We start from the raw sequence: 22,823 nt of genomic DNA, 5'->3' as shown, positions 1-22,823 counted from the left end.
TGAAATGCTGAGCCTTTCAGACCTTTCCTGACCATCACAAATTCTGCAGCCAGTTGGTCGTGTGGCACCTGATGTTTGGAGCTCCCGTGAAAAACCATGGGATAGGGTTGTTTTGCCCTATGCTATCTCACACAAGACATAAAATATCCAAGTCAGCTCTCTGATTTATGTCACTACTGAAATAAATGTATGTCACCTGGAATGGATAGGGGAATTCCATAGATCATCTCAGCAGTCGAAACTGGCAATCCAACTGAGACCACCATGCATTTCCAGTAGAATACCGCTGAACCCGTATGTATGTCACCTGGAATGGATAGTGGAGTTCCATAGATCATCTCAGCAGTCGAAACTGGCAATCCAACTGAGGCCACCATGCATTTCCAGTAGAATACCGCTGAACCCGTATGTATGTCACCTGGAATGGATAGTGGAGTTCCATAGATCATCTCAGCAGTCGAAACTGGCAATCCAACTGAGGCCACCATGCATTTCCAGTAGAATACCGCTGAACCCGTATGTATGTCACCTGGAATGGATAGTGGAGTTCCATAGATCATCTCAGCAGTCAAAACTGGCAATCCAACTGAGGCCACCATGCATTTCCAGTAGAATACCGCTGAACCCGTATGTATGTCACCTGGAATGGATAGTGGAGTTCCATAGATCATCTCAGCAGTCGAAACTGGCAATCCAACTGAGGCCACCATGCATTTCCAGTAGAATACCGCTGAACCCGTATGTATGTCACCTGGAATGGATAGTGGAGTTCCATAGATCATCTCAGCAGTCGAAACTGGCAATCCAACTGAGGCCACCATGCATTTCCAGTAGAATACCGCTGAACCCGTATGTATCGTGACCTTCCTCATTCCGAAAGTAGGAATCGTGGTATCATTAACTGCTGAAAGCGGTGGAGTACGTGCACCTTGTGCCAACTCAAACGTGTTGGGGGAACAATACTGAACTCCGCACCCGTATCTATCAAGTAATCCACCCCTGAAATCACGTCATGTAAATAAAATAGACCTCGTTCTGTGCCAACCGCCGAAGCCACTAACGGCGGTTGGCGGGTCCGTTTCCCAGACGTGGTGGTGGCCTTGGGTAAGTGCAAGGACTCTTACAGCTATAGGCAGAGCGACCTCATCGGCGATGATAAAAACAGTATCTGGAACTTTTTTTTCCTTGATCAGGCCAGTGGTCTTGGCATTTCAGGAGGCTCAGACAACTCAGCCGCACAGCTGGGCTGCACCTGCATTCTGTTAGCCTCTCTTGCTACTCACGCATTAATCACCACCGGTGCTGCAGCCAGTGAGGCTGCGTCGACCTCCACCTTCGAAGTTGTCAGTTGCTCGTCCATGTCAGACATGTGGGACTCAGTGTAGCTGAGACCAGTCGGGATCACCAAATTATATAGTGGCCTATCTGACGGCACTACCTTACGCAAGTGGCAATAAATGATACTGGAGAGAGTAGAGTCAGGAATCATACCTTTATTGTGCTTAACCAGAGCTTTTATAGATCCCTCTGTGTGTTTCATGCTGAGGCTTCTGGGATGCGGCAATGACGTCACTTTTCAGCCTCAGGAGTCGGGGGCCATAAAAAGTGCGGGCTCTTATTTGCGTGCTTTTCTTAATTGCTGGTGCCTGGCTTGTAGCTGGAGGACTGGGACATCGTTGGAGGCTATGGGCTCTGGTATTGCGCTCGCTAAACTGCTGAGGCTGCGCGCGATTCTGTTGTTTGCGTGGGGCTCCCGCTACACCCTGGAAATAAACAGCAGAAGCTGTAAATAAAATCATACCACAAGGAAAACAGGCCCACCATGTCCACGCTGACCAATGGGAACTCATTTACACTGGCCAAGAAATTATTTTCAAAAGTTTGCCTCCTGAAGGATAATTGGGCATTATGATAGACAACTTCAAGCTGAACACAATATTTCAGATTTGCTGTATCACTTAGGACGCTGGAGAAACATTAACTTTTATTGAATTTAGCGTGTCTAATTGCATATGACATTTCGTTAGTTCAACTGACCTAAAAATGTTTTGCTGCTGGTTTTCGTTGGTACTTAGCACCTGATGCCTCTCGTGTCAGTGTCCGACAACAGTCAGCCAGCATTGATGGGATTCCATTTGCCCTGATACTGCTTTTCCAAGGTCGCAATGTCCAGGTGAAACCTTTCACCATGTTCGTCACTGACTGGACCCAGATCAGCCAGGAAGAGTCCGAGTGCAAGTGCAGAAAATGAATTTTCAACGACACGTTGCACTTCATGGTTTTGCCGGCTTGAAGGAGACTTAAAATAGGACAGGAAATCACAAAAATGGGTTATATCTAAAAAAAGGTTTGTGATAGGAAAATTTTTACGGTGATTTTTGTGATCAGCAACGCAAAATCTATAAAAATACAACCAAGAGCACGGTTAGCGTAGAGGTTAGCGCAATACTGTTACAGTGCTAGCTACCGGGTTTAAATCTGACGCTGTCTGTAAGGAGTTTGTATGTTCTTCCCTTGACTGTGGGTTTCCTTTGGGTACTCCGGTTTCCTTCCACCCTTCAAAACTTACAGGGTTGTAGGTCATTTGAGTGTAATTGGATGGCACGAGCTCATGGGCCAAAAAGGCCTGTTATCCTGTTGTACGTCTAAATTTAAAATTTAAGTGTTCAGAAAACAAAATGTTCGTTGTCCAGTGTTATTACTATCTCTCAGAATTGGCCCATAACTTTCTTTACCTGGGTGTGTCCAAGGAGACTCCCCTGAAATTCTGTCAGCGACTGCTTCTCTCTCTCTGTCAGGCACTTATTCCAGGTACTCACCCCTCTTTGGTACCCCTCAGATCCCCAGTATTTAATTTAATCTTGTATCTGTTGCTTGCTGGCTCGGGCCAAGGCACAAAGTTCACTAAATGCTCACAAAAGGAGGCCATTGAATGATAGCAGTTAAATAAACATTGTTGCTGAAGACGACTTCTGTGGCTGAGGTACATAGCTGATTATTTTTAATTTGGAGACAAAAGATGCTGAAATCTGGAGTAAATTGCTGGGGAAACTGAGGAGTGCTGGCAGTTTCTTTTCCCCCGTCCCCGTCCGCCCCCCCACCCCACCGCCAACACAGATGTTACTCCACCGATGTGTTTGTCCAGCACATTGCTTTTCGCTTTATTTCAAACCTGCTTTGTTTGATAATGGAAGTCTTATTAGTTTTTCATTGCCAGTCCTAAATGCATGTGAGAATATCATCGCCAGCTTTTATCGTCTCATATGTATTCACAGTTCCTTTGATTTCTACAAAACTATAATGGTTTGCATTTGCTTGCTCCACAATGGTTTAATAGCATTTGGTGTTGGTGAGAAAGGTGTATTTCTGCCCCCTGGTGTCTAAAATGGAAAATCTTGGATTTCCCAGTTCTAACATTTAATTGGATCAACAAATTATTTTCTTACAAAAAAACATTAAACTGCTTTGACAAGCTCTGTGGTAAGATTTAATTATCATATGTTTATTTTCAGTTAAGCTGTGACAACAGTACATGGTATAAAACTAATTATAACAGTACTGTATAACTTTAATTAATTCAGGAATTTGCTTTGAAGCCAAGTAAATGGAAGTCATGATATATCAGAGACTGTGCTTCTAGTTTTTATAATCCATGCAGATTTTTAAAATTTCTAGATAATTGGAAGTCAATAAGGATGAATAGACCAGAAGAATTTTTCCTTGAATTATTCAAACTCAGGATATTTTATCATCATCAGTTTTGCAATTATTCTGTATTTTTAAATTTAACTGAAATGCTGTGATTATGCATTGGTTGTACACTAGCGAGAAAATATTGAATGATTACCATTTCTCATTTGGTATTCTCTTGCTTCTTATCCTGTTGAGGGAAAAAAGTTACCCTCTTTCATCAGAATAAAATATGGGTTTGATAAGGCCAAAGTTAAAAGAATTATTAATCGGGTAAGATAGTAGCTCAAATCCATAAAAAAGATAGTAGCTCAAATCCATGATCCAACTTGATTCAGTGTTTGAAAATCTATCAATTTGAATATACTCCATGGCCGAGCGTCCACATCACTCAGAAAGAAGAAGCTTCCAAGGACACTCAGCCCTCAAGTAAACCCATTTTTTCTCATCTCAGCCCTGAAGGACTGATACAGGAATTTTAGTTTCCTAATTCAACTCCTTTGCAATAAACATATCAATTTCTTATTGTAATTGGACATATTACTTTCTGTGCATCAAAAATCAAGGACACAGGATTCCTATGAGAACCAAATAGTTGCTTGGCATTTTACGGTTTTCGAATGCCTTCTACTAGAATGAAAACGTCCATTCTACGACTGATTCCACCTGTATTGAATTCGTCCATCATTATTGAATGAAGATCTACCGGGACCAATGCCTGAAGAGGGCGCACAAAATCAGTGACCCGGTGCGGACTCGAAAGGCCAACATGGCCTGTTTCCGCTGCGTAAATGGTTATATGGTGACATGAATTAATTTTATAACGTTTTATAAGTCTTAATAATTATTTTCTCCCTTGCACTCTCTCTTCATTTGCTTTATTCAGTCAGCTGGACGCCCGGAAGTCAGCAGTTGCCGGCTTTCTACTGCTACTGAAGAATTTCAAGTTGTTGGGAAGTCTGTCTTACAGTCAGTGTTCTCAGACTCTCACAGCCAGTCAGGTAACTATAACAACCATCTGGATTTTCATCAACATTTACAAGCCTGTCACCTCAGGATGGTTTGTATCGGCTTATTTTTTTCCTAAATCCTGTATTGTCAATGCACATGACCCCTAAGTTATGGTTGGGAGAGCATTCCTATAAAACTGTCCGTATTGTGATTCTTCCATAACACGAATCTGATCAAGCATCAAGAAACAAAAGAGTTGAAAAAACATTACTTACTTTCTTTTCTATATAAATTTTGAGTGAACTGTATTCCTTATTTCTAATTTTTGAGTACTGAGTTGTGAATTCTGTATGGGTAAATTTCTGCTAGCCGAACATACGTAATGTGGCGCTCGCTTAAATACTTAATGTGCTTCTGGAAGGCGGATCAAGGAAAATTTAAATTGTAATTAAGATAGATAAGGGTTTGCTGAACAAAAACATCTCACTCTGAGTTGAGAATTGAGAGGCCTTGGAAATGCTGGAGGTGAATCCATGGAAACGCAGTGAATCTGAAGGGACTCTCTTTTGCTTCTCTTTGACTGAAAGGGGTGCTGGGCAATTTCTGCTGATGGTAAATCTTTGTCTGCCTTCTGACAGACTAAAAGCAATTTAATGTAATATTACTTAACAATAAAAAAAAAACCTTTGAATCTTGAGAAACCAGCAGAAATTGAGAAATATCCTGCCATCTACTGGAACAAATCCAAATTGTGATCTGCCTGATTCAACAGGTTTGTCACAAATTGGTTGTCAGGGAGAAACCTGTTGAGTCACTCATTTAGATTAATATTAAGTGTTTCATTGAAAGGTGCGTGCTAGGAATCAACCTTGACTGCTACCTGATCATTGGAAATAGTGTGATAAGTTGTACTTGCCTTGCATTTATAAATATTTTGAGCAGTGAACAATGTCTCTTTGTTGCTTTCCAGGTTCAAGTGGATGTGCATTCGTGCTACAACGTCTCTACCAATGAAGCCCTGTGTTTGGAAATCTTGGGCAGCCTGAGGCGTTGCCTTAGCCAGCAAGCTGATGTTCGGCTCATGCTTTATGAGGTATTAAAATTGGAAACTAGTTTTTTTAATGCCAAGTTAATTTTAATTATTATTATTTAAAGATGCTGAAGCAATTTCATTATGTTTTTGCATTCTACATATTTCTCTTCAATTTTTAAATCAGCTTTATGTTTTCCTTTTGCAATTAGCAGGGTTAAACCTACTTCACCTTGTTCTCCACTATCTATGTAACTGTTAATATAGGAGTGACCATCGGACTATTGTGGAGATCATGTCTTGCCCTCTCTCTTGGGCCACTCATGTTGAGTGACACTTCAGGGGTGCTAAATGGGATAGGAAACAGAACCTTCAACCCCTGTGTCTGTGCTGGCCAACAAATACCTATCTGTACTAATCCAATTACCCTTCATTTGTGGCCTATGCCAGGATTTTCTATTTTAGACATAACTGCAGGCTCTTTTGGCCTACAAACTCATGCCACCCAATGACACCGTGGTTTAAGTAAAAACACAAAATGCTGGAGAAGCTCATGTAGAAGCCCTTCATGTAGCAAAAGTACATAACTTACGTTTTGGGCTCGACCCCTTCATCAAAGTATAAGCAATGCCGGCAGGCGTTCCAAGCAAAAGAGTGAGGGGGGTGGGAGGGGGGGAGGCAAAGGCAGGAGATGATAGATGGAGAAAGGAGGGATGGGACAGGATAGTATGCGTGGTTTGCCCAGCATCCTTTACCAATGTTGGATTTACCTCAAGGGTTGTTAAATAGTTGTCAATGTGCTGCATGGTTTAACTATTTACACCATTCCTTCATCCCATTGTATCGTTTGAAAGGGATGTATTTTGGTAATTTGTTGTCCCTTTCTTCAATTTTCATCTTGATTTGGTTTTTTTTGTTGTTTTTAGGGTTTATTTGATGTTCTACGCCGAAATTCACAGCTGGCAAATACCATTTTACAAACCCTTCTTTCACAGGTGAGAACAAGGTGGTGGAAGATCAGTGCTGCTTGCCAACATGAAATATCCTCTCATTGGTACTCCTGTCAGTTACAAATTATTCTGAACTTCAGTGACAGCTAGCCTACTTGCACTTTTGCTTTTAAACCAGATGCTGGGATGCTTTTGAGACAAGACATTAAATCATCTGGAAAAGGACCATATGCTGGTGCAACTTTTAAAAGGGAATTGTCCATTTATTTCCTATCCCCACAGCAAGTGATTCTTAATTTCCTTTTTCAACTATCTTTTCGGTTTACTATCAAAAAGTTGCTTTAAGAACTGCTCTGTGACAATGCATTTTCTTTGCCTGGTTCATTTGACAATTATCAATGATCTTTTGACTACTGATCTTCTCAGTTAACTCTACTAACACATTCCCTTTTAATCATCTCTGCTTGTAAGGAGAATAATCCCAATTGCTCTTGTCTTCTCCCATCCCTGGTATAATTCTGGTAAATTGTCTTTTTAAGGCCTTGATATCCAAATAAATGTACAAAATTAGAATGTTTAATCCAATTAAGCCATAATCTGTCATTTTGTTATAACATCGGTGCAATCAACTGTCTTTGTGAGTTGTTTGAGGAGATTTAGTATGTAACTGAAGACTCCCAAAAACTTCTACAAGTGTTCTGTGGAGAGCGTTCTGGCTGGTTGCATCGCTGTCTGGTATAGAGGCTCCAACTTTCAGGACAAGAGAAAATTCCAGAGGATTGTTAGCTTGGCCTGCAACATCACAAGCACCAGACTTCTCATTGAAGACATCTACATGAGGCAATGTCTTAATAAAGCACCCTCTATCCTCAAAGTTCCCCCCACCCCACCACCCATGCCATGTCCTCTTCACTCTGTTACCATTGGTCAAAAGGTACAGGAGCCTAAAGATGAGCACTCAGTGGCCCAAGGACGGCTTCTTCCCCTCTGCCATCAGATTCCTGAATAATCAACAAAAATCACAGCCTTACTTTTCGTGCACTATTAATTTATTTATAGTTATATTGTAAGAAGGCTATAATATGAATGTTTGGCCGCAAAACACCAAATTTCTTGACTTGTTCGTGACAATAAATTCTAATTCCATAGTTTTATATCCTTTTATTTATAATTGCTTGATTTATCAACTGATCAATTTGAGTTGCCAAGTTTGAACGATTTATGTAATTGGATCTTCAGGCCTTCTGCACCCTCTTTAAAATGACCTGCCATCAGTTACATTTGCTTTCCCCTTCTTTGAATCTTGCAGTATGAATTTAGTCAGTGGCATCCTTGGTTAGCCAATTCTGGGGATGTGTAAATAAAGACAAATCTGTATTTATCACAGCCTTGTGTCAGACCATATGTTTGTTTCAGAACCATTATTTTTGAACTTGTGGTCACGGTGAGAGATATTGGAGCTGAGAATTGATGTATTTTTCAGATCATAAACTTGTTTTCAGAAGGCATAGGCTAAATGGAGCAAAACTCTTGTACTTTTCAATCACACTGTTGCTCACTGCTGCCTTTGGGTAGAAGACAGAGGCCTGAAAACCAGCACTTCAAGGTTCAAGAACAGTTTCCTTTCAAACTCCTGAACCTTCCTCAATTACACTAATCATGGGCTGCTCTGATAGTTCAGTAGGACTGATGGCACGATTGCAAGTTCCTTTTTTTTTTGCACGAGTATTACAGATATCCCCCGTTTTTTGAAAGTTTGCTTTACGTCACTTCACTTTTACGAAAGACCTACATTAGTACCTGTTCTCCCAAACTGAAAGAAATCCAAAGAGGATTTTCACTTTTACGAAACAGCATTTGTTTTTCAGTGAGCTATTATAGAGGCAATGCAAGTGTGGCACCTCCAAGCTCCTTCCCCGGGAACTATACTCAGCATCAAGCTGCCATAGCTTTGAACTGTGTCTGTGAGCATCTGTGCTTTATCTCAGTTTATTTTGTGCATTCGTTTGCAAGATATGTCCTAAGGTATCAGAACAGCCAAAGAGAGTTTGTAAGGGTGTTACGCTTAACATCAAACTGGACTAGATGTTTCCCATATAAATTAATGGTAATTGCTTCTTTGCTTTATGCTATTTCAGCAGACAAAATATTTCATGGGAACACTCTACTTTTGGCAGGGGGAAATCTGTAATGTGAATATTTATGATTTATCCATCTTCTGTATTGTCTTTTTAATTCAATTAAGTGTATTATTATAATTTATTCTTACAAGTCCCTTTTCATCTGCAGCAAAGGAAAAATTTTGGTGCAGATGTACAATGTATATGACAATAAACGTGGCTCATCATGATTTAGCCTTGTCAGGTCAGGGGTTATGAGTTAGATGCTACCAACCTCACAAAAGAACACCAACAATTGGACCAATAATATTGACTTTTCCTTTATCTATGCCACCTTTTGTTGTGAATTGTGCCACAAACATTCCATATTCATCCTATGAGGGTTTCGTCGGTTACCTTATATGGCTTATCTTTGCGATGATAGATATGCTTTCGGTTTAAACTTGATTTGATTTGTTTATTGTTGCATTACACCAGGTACAGGGTGAAGAATTCTCCTGTGAGCATTCTACCAGGTCAACAGTAATATTCATACACGTGTAAAATAGAGGAACAGGAGGACAGTTACAGAGAATGGGATTACTATAAAACCAAAGATCAATTTGTATAAAGCAAGAGCAGGATGAGAACACTATTGTGGGGTTCATTCAGGAGGCTGATGGCTGCGGGAAAGTACTATCTTTAACTCTGCTGGAGTGTAATTTCACACTCTTGAGCCTTCTCCCGAATGGGAGGAGGGAGAAGAGAGTGTGTCTGGGGGAGGATGGGTCCTTCGTACGTTGGCTTCCTTTCCAAGGCAGCGGAAGGTGTAGATGGAGTTTATGGAAGGGAGCAAAGTTTGGGTAATGTTCCGAGCTGCATTCACCACCGGATATTGAGCAGAATTGCTCCCATACCAGGGGAGTGCAGATAGCGCAACACTATTACAGAGCCAGAAACTCAGGTTCAAATACAATGGTTCATCCAGGCATGTTTTCTCCCAAGAACCTGAAGTGATTCACTCTTCTAACTCTCAAAGTAAACAATTATTGCTGTGACATTTCCTCTCTGATCTTTTCTCAGCTAAACCGATATTATGAACTGGAGGAGGACCTGCTGCCTCCACTCAAGCTAGAAAGTTGCATCACGACCCAGGGAGGTCAGATCCACCTCCAAGAGCCATTGGTAATCAAATAATTTGCACTTTCTCAATTTATTTAACTGGGAAATTCTTTTTGAATGTAGAACATTTGAGACATAGAATCCCAAAATCTATTTCAACAAATATTGTGGCTTATGTGAGAAGTTGGCTGTAAAACAAACCTGCTTGAAAGACCTCTGTTTCTCACCCTGACCCACGAATCTGCTCGTATTAATAATGGTTGGCCTCCCACAGTTGACATCTGTTTCCCTGGAGTAGGAAAAGTAAGTGATCGGGAAAAGCAAATTGACTCTGAATATGTGGAACAAAGAATAAGTTGCTGGAAGAACTCGGCAGATGAAGCAGAATCTGTGGAGGCAAAGGAATTTATCTTCTGCTCTAGATTCCAGCATCTGCAGTCTCGTGCATCTCCAAATGGGGATGTGTGTTGAGGAAGTCATAGGGTTTAGCTCTGTTGTACCTGAATTTGGAGATCTTTAGAACTTGTTAACGCTTGCTTGGGAGTGAAGTATCAGAGAACAGCTAATACCTTTGGGTCTGTGACCATCTCAAAACTTCAGAAGAGTTGGATGTTTAAATAAGTTTCTAAAAGTGCCACCACAATAAAGAAAAGTCTTGCATAATGTCCGTGATTTTGGGTTCAGGTATACCTGCAAGGACCAATTTACTCATTCAAAAGGTATGAATTCCAAAAGTTTGTGTAATTTGTGTAGTTCAGATACTTCCCACAGTGATATATTGAGGCTTCATCTGCTCATCCCTGTGATTAAAATCTTGTGATACTATCTGAAAAAGAAACAAGTTATTTTGTCCTCATTGTTACATTAAAAAAAACCTGATAGTTTTTTCTCCGTTGTAATGCGCGTTGAAAGAACCAAAGACTTGTTGATCCAAACCAAGGCTTTTATTAACTAAAAGACTGGAGCCTATCACAAGTAGGTCGACCAGTCCAGAATGATCTGGTCTGGCTAGGACCTGCCAGTAGGTGTGGCTACACTCTCAGCCAATCACAGTCATCCTACACGACCATCTGTCCATAGACACATTGGTGATAGAATCTGTACTATCACACCCACATTGAAGTTTTCAAAATGGCTTTCATATTTAATGCAGGTCTTCATAATTTAACATTATTTGGGATTTTCTGCAAATTGTGACAGTGGAGCTATATTCATTCCATTTCCTCTTTTGTGGCTCTTTAAGTGATTTCATTTCAGTAGTAGTTACCCACATTCTTTTTGTCTCAGGCACACCTTCTGAGTTGTATTCAGAACTGCTTGGCTTGGTTTCAACAATCCTTATTACATTGTCCAAAGAGTAATGAAGAGGAGGAGGAGGAGGAGGAGGAGGAGGAAGACAATGAAGATGGTTTTCATCATGACTTGGGGGTGCAATTGGACTCAATCACTCGAAGAATGATTAAGAGTGAACTGGAAGACTTTGAACTGGTAAGTATTTTAATTTTGCTTGCCAGTATATTCTATTAAGTTTTTTGTATTACTTTGAACAATATTTGTTTTTAAACATTTTTGGGGAAGGCTATTTCTTGCTATGTATAGGAATGAATGTCAAAATAACTGCTCTATCCAAGATTTTTTTTCCCATTTGTGCCTGGACTATGTAATGCCTATTGCAATGAACCTCATCCATTAATTATTTTCGAAGTATTACCTCTTTCAAGCTTGCTTTTGTAGAGTAAATATGCATGGGTTTCACTACCATTCTTTCAACCCACCTGTACGGCCTCGTGCATTAATATTTTTTAACTCCAGCAGCCATTATCTGTCTAATTATTTATTTAATTTCTCTGGTTATAGTTTCTGCCCCCTAATTAATTATCATCATCAAGGTTTAAATATATCCTCTCCACCCCATCCCGGCACAAAATCTGGTACATCTATATATCTTTGGGGGATCATGCTTGCACTGTATCTAATCAGAGAATTTGGAAGTCAGTGGAGCTTTTGCATTTTACCAATCAATTTCCTGTTCATACCACTTGACAACTTTCAATTCCATACCTGAAGATTTTTTTGCAAAATCTTTTCATGCTTTTTTTTTGTAGGACAAATCAGCAGATTTTTCATTAACATCCAATGTTGGTATTAAAAATAATATCTATGCTGTCCTGGTAATGGGAATCTTTGAAGTTCTAATAGAGCACAACTTTCTGACCAGCAATTACAGGTACGCCATTGAAGTTGTAATGGTGATAAATAATTAATTTGCTTGCTTCATATATTTGCATGTGAATCTTTTAAATCCACCTAAGCCAGTAGCAGAAAGACAGCTTACTTTAAGATCACCATTCACAAGAATACAATACATCAACATGTGCTGTTTTGTGTGGTTTTTCAGTCATTTATTATTTTAAATATGCCTTGATTGGTATTTGTTTTGAGTTTTACTTGTAAGCTCAGTGCATTTGCCCTCTGCGTTGTGACAATGTTCAATTATGGCAGTATTGTACCACAGTGTACCTCAGGTAACATTATGGCATAAGCATGGCACTGGATAAACGCATCTTCAATTTGAAGACACTGACTATTAGCCTTATCTTGGATTTTTGACAGCGACCTTTCTGACCCCACTGTGGGTAAGAGTATAATCAGACTTGGTAACTGCCTGCTTGCTCTTCCCACTAGAGTATCCATGCAAGCACATGGAGTTGTTGGAATTAATTTACCTTGACTTGCAGGAACTTGGAGAAATGATGTGAAGAAAAACTAAAGGAGGCAAATATATTTACCTCAGTTTGGAGTATCCTTTTATCTGTACTCCTAAGCAATTACTTAAAATCTATTCACATCATGTAGCATTTCAAGTAAAATTTAAATGCAAGATTACAGTTGCATGAAGGTGTGGTATAAAAATTCTGTTGAATTTTTTTTTTCAGTAATTATGATCATTTCTGGACCAAACCATGGCACTCAAAATCAGGCAAGGCACTTCTGGTGTGAACTGTGCCTGTACTGATAATGAGTCTTCCATGACAGAAGCGTACATAAAGCCCATCCTACTTGGAGCACTGAATCATAATTTGACCCATGTGGTACTGAGTAAATCTATGGTGTTGCATTCTCAGAGGCTTTTGGTAACATTACAGTGTCTGCAGCAATGTGTGTGTGTGTGTTTTAATGAGTGCTTTGAACCTGACAATGGCAGGTGTCCTCTCATTTAATACTTCCATGCGTAAACATAACTCTTTCCTTTCCCCCCCCCCCCCCCCCCCCCACCCCACACACTGTACCCTTCCTAATCTTTTGGTCACTAGTATTCTGATGAGATCCATTATCATGCACTAATTTGGGTGCAAACATAGGGGTCACGACCATTCTTCGATCCCCACCTTACCTCCAATTCTGATCTTAGGGCTCCAAACTCTAGCCCAATGACCTGACTTCCAACTACCAGGCTCTTATCTCTCATTTCCTTCCCTGTTCCCTTCCACACTCCTGAACCATCTCAACCCTGCACCTGGATTTTCTGACTACTTACCTTTGTGTGCCCTGCAATGGAGCAATAAATATGCTGTAAAAAAAAAGTCAACAACATCAGTCGTGCCTGAAGCCTTCGAATGCAAGAAATATTGTCTTAATAGACATGGCACTAACAATAATACTTATGGTACACTGATCCATGTCAGATTACTGTGTCATCAAATTTTCTTCACAGTGTCTTTTTTTGGCTTTGTGTATCTAATGAATAATCCATTTTTTAAGTTGTTCTGTTAAGATTATTTTAAGAGTAGGAACCTAAGATTGTTTATCTTCTTGTAGTACAAGCCGGTTTGAAGATGTTATAAGCCTCTTCAGCGGTTACCACAAACTTTCAGAACTTTTGAAAGAGAAATCTGGAAAAGGCAAATCCCTTTCATCCAATAAAACAATCAGGAGTCTTCTCTCCTTCAATTTTGTCTCCAGCTTGCTGACTGCACTTTTCAGGTAATATAAATCCTCAGTGCCTCTGCAGAGTGGAGGTCCTTCATTTTCCAGCATATTTGTACATAAATGAGAAGTTTCTATTTTATTGAAGCGCATTTTATGTTGTGTTGTAATAATAATTGTTCTGAAACTGATCAACGGCGGATGAGGGTCATGCAGTCAATGTCTGCAAAACAAATTGCATGTTGTTTATAATTTATAAACATGGAGAGCTTTGTTGGGATTTCCTGGCTCCATGAATAAAAGCATATGATGGCCCATTTCTTTTGCAAATTTTGTATCACACTTGTGGATTAAATGCTGTTTCACCAAAGTAACTGTGCTGTTTTGGTGATTTCAGCAAATTTGCTTTAGAGCTGCCACTAACTGTATGAAAAGCCCAATATTTGCAGGTAATGGCACTAAATTTAGCAAACATACACTGGTGTGCTTTACTGAATTGCATCCATTAAAGATTTCCTTCTGGGACATTCTTATGACTAATATATTAGTATATAGTGTATATAATCCAAATGTTAATGAAATTGGAAAGGTATAGTAGGTTAGCAATGGGAAGAAAATTTCTTAGTTAAGATAGAGGTAAGTAAGTTGTTCCCATTGGTGGGGAGACCAAAACTAGACGACATAGCTTCAATATCCAGGATAGTAGATTTAGGATGGAGATGAAGAGGAACTATTGTTCTCAGAGGGTGATGAATCTGAAATTCACTGCCCATTGAAGTAGTGGAGGTGACCTCGGTAAATATACTTAAGACAAGGTTGGACACGTTTTTAACAAGTTGGGGAAAAGGCAGGTAGAAGTGAACCTAACATCAGATTAGTCATTGAACAGTGGAGCAGGCTTCATGGGCCGGATGACCTAATCTTGCTTATTTCTTATGTTCTTGTGTAAAAGAAATATTAATTTATCCTTTAATGTTTAGGCTCTTTGATTTCTCTCCCCCCCCCCCCCCTCTAATTTCTTGATATCTTCCCTGGTTTTTGTTGCAATTAATTGGGTAAAATTTAATTTGCGACATTTCTACCTAAATTACAAAGCAATTTCATTCTCTTGAAGTCAAAAGCTTTCTGCCTTCATCTCAACCACAACTGCAAACTTCTCTTTCTGAGCTTTTAAAGTCCAAAACATTAACAAATAGAGCAAAAAGTAAAGAATGTATCTCCAGTGGTATCAGCCATCCATTCACAAAAACAAGATACTCATGAATTATTAGCCTTGCGCCTTGACACCTGAGCCATTTTTGGGTTCCGTTTGCTTCTCTCACGAGGATCCCATGAACTTTTACTTTTTTTGACCAAGTGGGACATTGTCAAAAACTTTGCGATTTAAAAACCATGTTGAGGACATAAACGTATAGTTCTCTTTGACCATCTATTACCTCCAAAGCATTCAATTGAGTTAGTCAGATTCAACTTCATAAATCCATGCTTATTTATTTGGGTCTTTCTAAATGGCTCAAAGTTCTCCTTTTGGTGTTCAGTTAGTGATAGAGGAACAGAGATCCTGCTCATTTTTTTTCCCTCTCTCTACCAACCCAAATATACTGAAATAAATTCTAGGATTCCAATATTGAGACCACCTAATTTCACAAAATGAGGAATTTGACATCAAACTTTTATATCTGCAAGCAGAATGTTAAAGGGTGATGCTGTTACTTGCAACTCCATCAGACATTAGGTGCTCCTTATTTCCATGAGAGCTCATTTTATGTTCCAGATTTGCTAATCTTTGTTCAGAATCAGGAATGTTGGGACAGGAGTTAGCTTTTTAGCCCCATGTGGGTTTCATCATATGCTTAGATTAGGGGTGATATGAACATCATCTTCATTTATCTTCCTTCATGATGTATTCCTTGAAACTGTTAACCTGTATATAAAAATTAGGATGCAGTATACCAATCCAGCAGACTCACAGGTAAAGTGTCACCTCACCTGGAAGGACTGTTTAGGGCTCCAAGTGGTGATGAGGAAGTGTAAGGGCAGGTGTAGCACTCGCTGCGCTTACAAGGATAAATGCCAGGAGAAGCAATGGAAGGGATTAAGGGACGCCTAGGGAGCGGTCTCTGCGGAAAGCAGAAAGTGATGGGGAGGGAAAGATGTGCTTGGTGGTGGGATCTCGCCGAAGATGGCGGAAGTTGCAGATAATTATATGTTGGACGTGGAGGCTGGTGGGGTAGTAGGTGAGGACATGGGGAACTCTATCATTAGTGGGGTGGCGGGAGAATGGGGTGAGAGCAGATGGGTGTGAAATATGGGAGATGCGTGTGAGGGCAGAGTTAATGGTGGAGAAAGGGAAGGGGGCTTCCTGCTCCTACTAGATACTGTCTGGCCTCCTGTGTTCTTCAAGCATTTGTGTATTTTAATTTTATTTATTCCAATGTCTACAGATTTTTTTGTCATTTTAAAAAAGAGTTAGCTGCTTGATTTAAAAGTATTTTTCTTTTATTTTTAGAGATAGTACACTGAGCCACGAGGAGAGTTTGTCTATTCTGCGTTCTAATAACGAGTTTGTGCGTTATGCTGTAAGCATGGCACTTCAGAAAATACAGCAACTTGAGGAGACGGGTCAGACAGATGGACCAGATGGGCAAAACACTGAGAAAACATTCAAATATCTATGTGATATTACTCGGTAAGATGGGTTCCTTTTGTATGCACGGAATCAGATATTCTTAATGATGTATTTGCAAATACAGTAAAACCCCTGGCATCCAGCACCTGTGTGGATTGGTAGATGCCAGATAAGTGAATTTGCCAGTTGCTTGAGATTGCGTGTTGCGTGGATTGACGAACTAACCGCTAGGGGCTCCAATGTTCAATTTTTGTATTTTTTAACTTACATTTTCCAGTTTTTTGGTCAGTTGTTTGAGGCTACTTGTTGCTTGACTTCCGGATAACGGGGATTTTACTGTAATCAAATAATTTATCTTTTTCTAAACGTTTATCTAATACCCTTGATTTTTACAAGCAGTGAAAGAAAAGGCAGCATTTATCAGAAACCAAAACCAAAATGAGAGAATTTTGTAAATACATGGCAACTTGGTCCTCATATGAAAGGGAAAGATGGTTCATTGTTTTGGGTTGTTTTGAAGAATTGTGTACGAAATGTTAATGGATTTGTTCTTGACCCTGTTACAATTTGTTTTCCGTGCTTTCTAATTTTACTGATAATTTTTAGGTATTTTAATTGTCTGATATTCACTCATTTGAAATACCAGAATCTGTAAATTTGTGCTCTGTCAGCAAACAATAAGGTTCTCTTGTTGAGAAATAATGTGATCTATGTCGTTACCAGCACCTATTTGTTGCATTGGTAGGGTTCTCCTATGGAGATACACATCAATTCCGTCAGCAGTGGAAGAATCTGGGAAGAAAGAGAAAGGAAGAACTATTTCACGACTATGTTTGGAAGGATTACTGCGTATATTTAACTCAGTGCAACAGAGATTTCAAAGCAAGATTCAACAGTTCTTCAGAACATTAGGTTAGTAGGTAAACCCTTGATTTTTATTACTTGAGACACACCTTGATTGTGTGTGGCTGTAATGAGTTTCTATCCAAATGTGAGAACCAGACTGGATGAGCCAGGCAAGAATATCATTAGTCTTCTAAATGCAGTCAGGTGTGGGAAATTTTTTCAAATGTTGTAGACCCCGAGATGTAAATGATTGGCTTATTCATATTCAAGTGTGTGGTGCCTGATATAAATTAACCACAGCACTGCCGCTGGTGTGGACCCACGGAGAGCAGGGATAGGAAGCACGATGCTTTACCACGGGGTCCCGCTGCCCAGTTCGACTGCCATCAGCTGTGAGCAAGCTTTAAACGGCCTGTTAAAGAAGCTGATAGTTTTATTGAAAATCCTGCGGCTTCGGATTCTGCACCCAAGATGGCGGTGCCTAGGATTGGCAGCAGCCACCAGAGGTTATAGACTCCAGGGAAGCAGAGGACTGGTGCAGGGCACCAGAAAAGAGAGAGAACCCCCCCGCCCCACTGTCTGAGAAGGAGAGGCAGAGGAGACGACCCATGGGACGGTGAGCACGGTGGCGGATCAGCGAGGGGCTCTGTGCTCTGTGACTGAAGAACACACAGACACGGGCTGTTGGTGACTCGAGGTGAGGAACCCATGCTGGCTGTGGGCTACTGATGACTATGGTTAAGAGATCCACACCAGGTGGCAGACTGCTGGAGACTGGCTGAAGAGGTCCCAGGTATTGGACCCAGGTCGCAAAGTGTTGGAGGTTTGGATCTGGAGCTCAGGTTGCGGAAGGTTTGGAATGGATTCTGTGTGGATGGAAGGGCTGCAGGAGCGCTGGAGGCAAATTGACAGGCACTCAGTGATTCTAGGGGGACTCTCTTTTGGGACCCAATATTAATTTTCGTTCTCAAACACAGACAAAAACGCAGACATTTCACTCTTGATTATTAAAAGGAAGCTCAATTAAACTCAGGAACGATTTCTCATACTTTGTTGAAGGGCTCAAGCCCGAAACGTCGGTTCTATATCTTTGCCGTTGCTTCATAAAGGACATTGATTGACCTGCTGAGCTTCTCCAGCATTGTGTGTTTTACTTCGACCATGGTGCTTACAGAAATTTGTAATTTACTTGTATTCAACCTGTGTCGTATGATGGAAGAGTTCTACACTTGCTTCCTATGAACTGATATGCAAATATTTAAAAGAGCATTATAAAGGGAGGCATGCATCTTAGCAGAATTGCAAGTAATCTGGAAGTACTTGATGTTCCTAATGGTTTGTTGGTACCAATGATGCTTGTGGCACCCTAATCGGCACAGTTGGCACAGCGTTGTTACAACGCCAGCGATCAGGGCCTGGGTTCGAATCCCTCCGCTGTCTGTAAGGAGTTTGTATTGTCTCCCCATGTCTGCGTGGGTTTTCCCTGAGGGCTCCGGTTTCCTCCCACTGTTCAAAACTTACTGGAGGTGTTAGGTCAATTGGGCTGCATGGGCTCATGGACTGAAAAGGCCTGTTAACATGCTGATAAATTTAAAAAAAAATCTTTTTGGAAAAGAGAAAATGGCGACTAAAATATTCTATGAATTTTATATTTAGATTTGATGAGTGATGGAGAAGAAGAGCAGGAGAATGTCAACATTACGGAGAAAGTAGCCTTCCATATTAGACAGTTCCAGGTAAGTGGTTAATACACAAAACTCCTGGAGAAGCTCAGCAGGTCCCACAGCATCTACAGGAGGCAAAGATATATATAATCAATGACCCCTTCGTCAAGGAATGGGCAAAAAGCAGGAGGGTGTCTGAATTAAAAAGATGGAGGAGAGGAGGAGGGAAGAAAAGGATAGGAGCACAGGCCAAGAAGTCGTAGATGAACATGGATTAGAGGGCGGAAAGTAAAAGCTCAGAATTGATCAGGGTAGAGGGCTATCAGTTGTCTAACCTGCCTTCCTATCCATGTCCACCTATGGGCTGTTGGCTTGTGCTTCTCTCCCTGCCCCTTCTTCCCTCCTCCCCACCTTTTTTATGAGCTTTTTCCTCATGCCTTGACGAAGGGCTCAGGCCCGAAACATTGGTTATATATCTTTACCTCATGTGGACACTGCGGGACTTGTTGAGTTGCCCTAGCACTTTTGTGTATTACACTACAATCACAGCGTCTGCAGCATTTATTGCTTCCCTCCAGGTAAGTGGTACTGCTTTTAATTTAAGGCCACTTATCTTCCTACAGAATGATTGCGTCCCACTGCAATTATAGTAAATACATCATATTCATGGTTCTAATCGTGAATACGTGATTATCCTTTAACGTGAACAGTAAATGGAAAATAAAAAGATTTTTGTTCTGTTCCATTTGCTGTCAGAGATCCCTTGTGACGCAGCTGAGTGGGGATGAAGAGGAGTTTAACAGCAAGGAAGCACAGCTTTTAGTGAACATACTGTCAACACTCTCACGGCTATTAGAACCGACATCTGAACAAGTATGTAAACATTAAGTCTGACAGCTGTTTCTTGTTTCTCACCAGTGGGTTTGAGAGTCCATACAAAAAACATTTCTATTTTTCCTGTTGTGTCGTGAAGAAAGAGATGCGTGATTCAAATAAGGAGTGAAGCATTCTCATTGCACGGGTTCAACACTAACATGTCAGACATCGTACAACCAGAGGAAGCTTTTTTTTATTCTATATGAGCCTTGCGATAAGAACAGTGATCGTTCTTGCCCGTGTTAATTTTTTTTCCTGCAGGAGCCATCTTAATAATTAAGTAATTTTACCTTGTTACAGCAGTTGTAATTAACAACGCTGTGCACTGTAGCCACATGCTGCTTCTGAACAGGACTGCAATGGTTCCAAGCTTATTTCACTGAAGATACATAACAGACAGAAGAGCTAATTTCATCTCCTTGTTTGGATTTAAATCATGTCAGGGATTGATGGTGATGAGATCACCCAGAGAAAGAATGCCTTCAAAGTAAAATCACTGATATCCGCCACCTACAGGGATTGGCAGATGCTGGATAAGTGAATTTTCCAGTTGCTTGAGATTGTGTGTTACATGGATCGGATTGGTGAACTAATGGCATGGCGTGCCAGTTTTAAACATGTATTTTCTACGATATATTTTGGTAGATGAACAAACTTTTTCAATCGAAGTATGTTTCACATGAGTCTGGGAGACTCGTGATGCAAGATGTTCAACAAAATGAAGAATAACAGGTGATTGGAAATCTGCCTCTGATGCTTTTCCATAAGGAGTTGTAACTGAGTAGAGCAGTCGGTGTGGCATTGTGGTCCTTGTTTTATCTTTGAAGAGTTTCAAGTAGAACATTTGCATGGCTCAGTGCTGTTTTGAAAATGTTGGAAGCCCTGGCGCTTAATGTGGTCTTAGAATGCACATACAGATTAGCAAAACAAAGGGTTAAGTCATTTATGAAGGGATAGCAGAAAAAATCTCTCCTCTCCTCTCTCTAAGGCGGGGGTGTGGGCAAGAGAGTTCTTCTTTTTTTTGGCTTGGCTTCGCGGACGAAGATTTATGGAGGGGGTAAAAAGTCCACGTCAGCTGCAGGCTCGTTTGTGGCTGACAAGTCCGATGCGGGACAGGCAGACACGATTGCAGCGGTTGCAGGGGAAAATTGGTTGGTTGGGGTTGGGTGTTGGGTTTTTCCTCCTTTGTCTTTTGTCAGTGAGGTGGGCTCTGCGGTCTTCTTCAAAGGAGGTTGCTGCCCGCCAAACTGTGAGGCGCCAAGATGCACGGTTTGAGGCGTTATCAGCCCACTGGCGGTGGTCAATGTGGCAGGCACCAAGAGATTTCTTTAGGCAGTCCTTGTACCTTTTCTTTGGTGCACCTCTGTCACGGTGGCCAGTGGAGAGCTCGCCATATAATACGATCTTGGGAAGGCGATGGTCCTCCATTCTGGAGACGTGACCCATCCAGCGCAGCTGGATCTTCAGCAGCGTGGACTCGATGCTGTCGACCTCTGCCATCTCGAGTACTTCGACGTTAGGGGTGTAAGCGCTCCAATGGATGTTGAGGATGGAGCAAGAGAGTACGCTACCATTTTAATAGTAAATATCATATCTTTAATCTGAAATGCTAAATCAGTTTCGCATTCTGTAGTTGGTGCTGGTCTGTTCCTTATTTAAATTTTAGGAATTTGTGATTTTTAAATGTCACTTTTAATTTTTATTTCAATATTAATCACAATTGATTAGCTCCTTCTAGTTTTATGTGCTGCTTATCCAAATAACTTAGCTGGGTTAGTTTCTGCAACTCCTGAAGTTTAATTCAGGAGGCCATTGGGAGTCTTCTGATCCGTGTAATTTTGGAACAGTTCTTACAAGCCAGACATTGCCGGGACCAGACCCCTTTCTGATATATCATTACCTTTTTCCTTTCCTGTATCCTTCTTTAGCTTTCCAGTCTTTTCCCTATCATGCTTCTCACATTGATACTTCAGTACCTCCAAGGTTTGCTGCCTCCCTTTCCATCACTTACCGTTATCCCTCCTTGACTTGCATTACATTCCCATTTCGTCTCTGGACCTCTGATTTATTTCCTTATCTGCAGTTCTCCAAGCCATTATTAGTAGTTTCCACGAATCTATATCACTTCCATATAGCCTCTTCTGCTCTTTTACACTTAGCTAGATCCCAGATTCCTCCCAGTGGCCATTCTTCATTTCCTAATTTTTTTATTTACGGCAGCGGGCAATTTTTGAAACAACCATTCTTTCATTGGATTTTTATTACACATCTTAACCAGAGAAAATTTTAATTTCAGTCTTAAAAATATACTCCACAGACAGGGTGAGAGCTTCCAATCATTATTAACTTTGATTACTAAGCAATATGCCAGACATGTAATTGGGGTCCTCAAAGTTTTCTCCCCTGTTGCTCACATAATCTTTCCAGCTCCGACTTTTTTCACACATTATTATAAATTCTTGCTGGCCATGTTTAATTTGTTTTTTATTTATTTATAATTTTTTTATTTTTCACATTGTGAACAATATCAACCAAAATATATACAAACGTTTCTCATTAAATATACACAGTGGCATTTTCTCCCTTTTTTCTCCCTCCCCCCTTCCCACCCCCCTCCAAAACCAACAAATATTCAACATATACAATACAATGAAACCATGAAACAATGAAAAATAAGCAAAAAAAATGTGTCATCTACTTTTACACACCAAATCAAGTCATTTTGTCTTCTTATCATTTTAGGGGGTGGAGGTCTGAGGCAAGCCCTCTCTGTTACGTTCCATGTATGGTTTGCAAATTTTTTTCAAACAACGTGACTTTATTTTTTAAATTATATGTTATTTTTTTTTCCAATGGAATACATTTATTCATTTCCATGTAGCATTGCTGTATTCTCAGGCTCTCTTCCATTTTCCAAGTTGACATTGTACATATTTTTTGCTACTGCTGAGGCTCTCATAATAAATCTTTTTTGCGCTTTATCCAATTTGAGGCCTAATTCCTTGCTTCTTATGTTACTTAGATCTCTGGATTTTTTGG

The 22,823-nt window shown here is 40.4% G+C and overlaps 1 protein-coding gene across 3 annotated transcripts in view; it reads left to right on the top strand.

The window, feature by feature from the left end:
• The window catches only part of fanci (FA complementation group I), a 101,865-nt gene that overhangs the window by 28,504 nt on the left and 50,538 nt on the right, over positions 1-22,823 (top strand). For all 3 annotated transcript variants that reach the window (XM_069911197.1, XM_069911198.1, XM_069911199.1), the window contains exons 17-27: positions 4,577-4,691; positions 5,612-5,734; positions 6,598-6,666; positions 9,804-9,905; positions 11,130-11,330; positions 11,948-12,069; positions 13,662-13,826; positions 16,279-16,458; positions 17,144-17,310; positions 18,901-18,980; positions 19,665-19,781. In XM_069911197.1, the coding sequence (XP_069767298.1) occupies positions 4,577-4,691; positions 5,612-5,734; positions 6,598-6,666; positions 9,804-9,905; positions 11,130-11,330; positions 11,948-12,069; positions 13,662-13,826; positions 16,279-16,458; positions 17,144-17,310; positions 18,901-18,980; positions 19,665-19,781 (1,441 nt within the window). The remainder of the gene's footprint in view (positions 1-4,576; positions 4,692-5,611; positions 5,735-6,597; positions 6,667-9,803; positions 9,906-11,129; positions 11,331-11,947; positions 12,070-13,661; positions 13,827-16,278; positions 16,459-17,143; positions 17,311-18,900; positions 18,981-19,664; positions 19,782-22,823) is intronic.

Source organism: Narcine bancroftii, chromosome 14, assembly GCF_036971445.1.
Source record: "Narcine bancroftii isolate sNarBan1 chromosome 14, sNarBan1.hap1, whole genome shotgun sequence".
In the NCBI taxonomy this organism is placed as follows: Eukaryota; Metazoa; Chordata; class Chondrichthyes; order Torpediniformes; family Narcinidae; genus Narcine; species Narcine bancroftii.
Note: the sequence above shows the minus strand (reverse complement) of the source record. Positions and strands in the feature narration are given on the sequence as shown.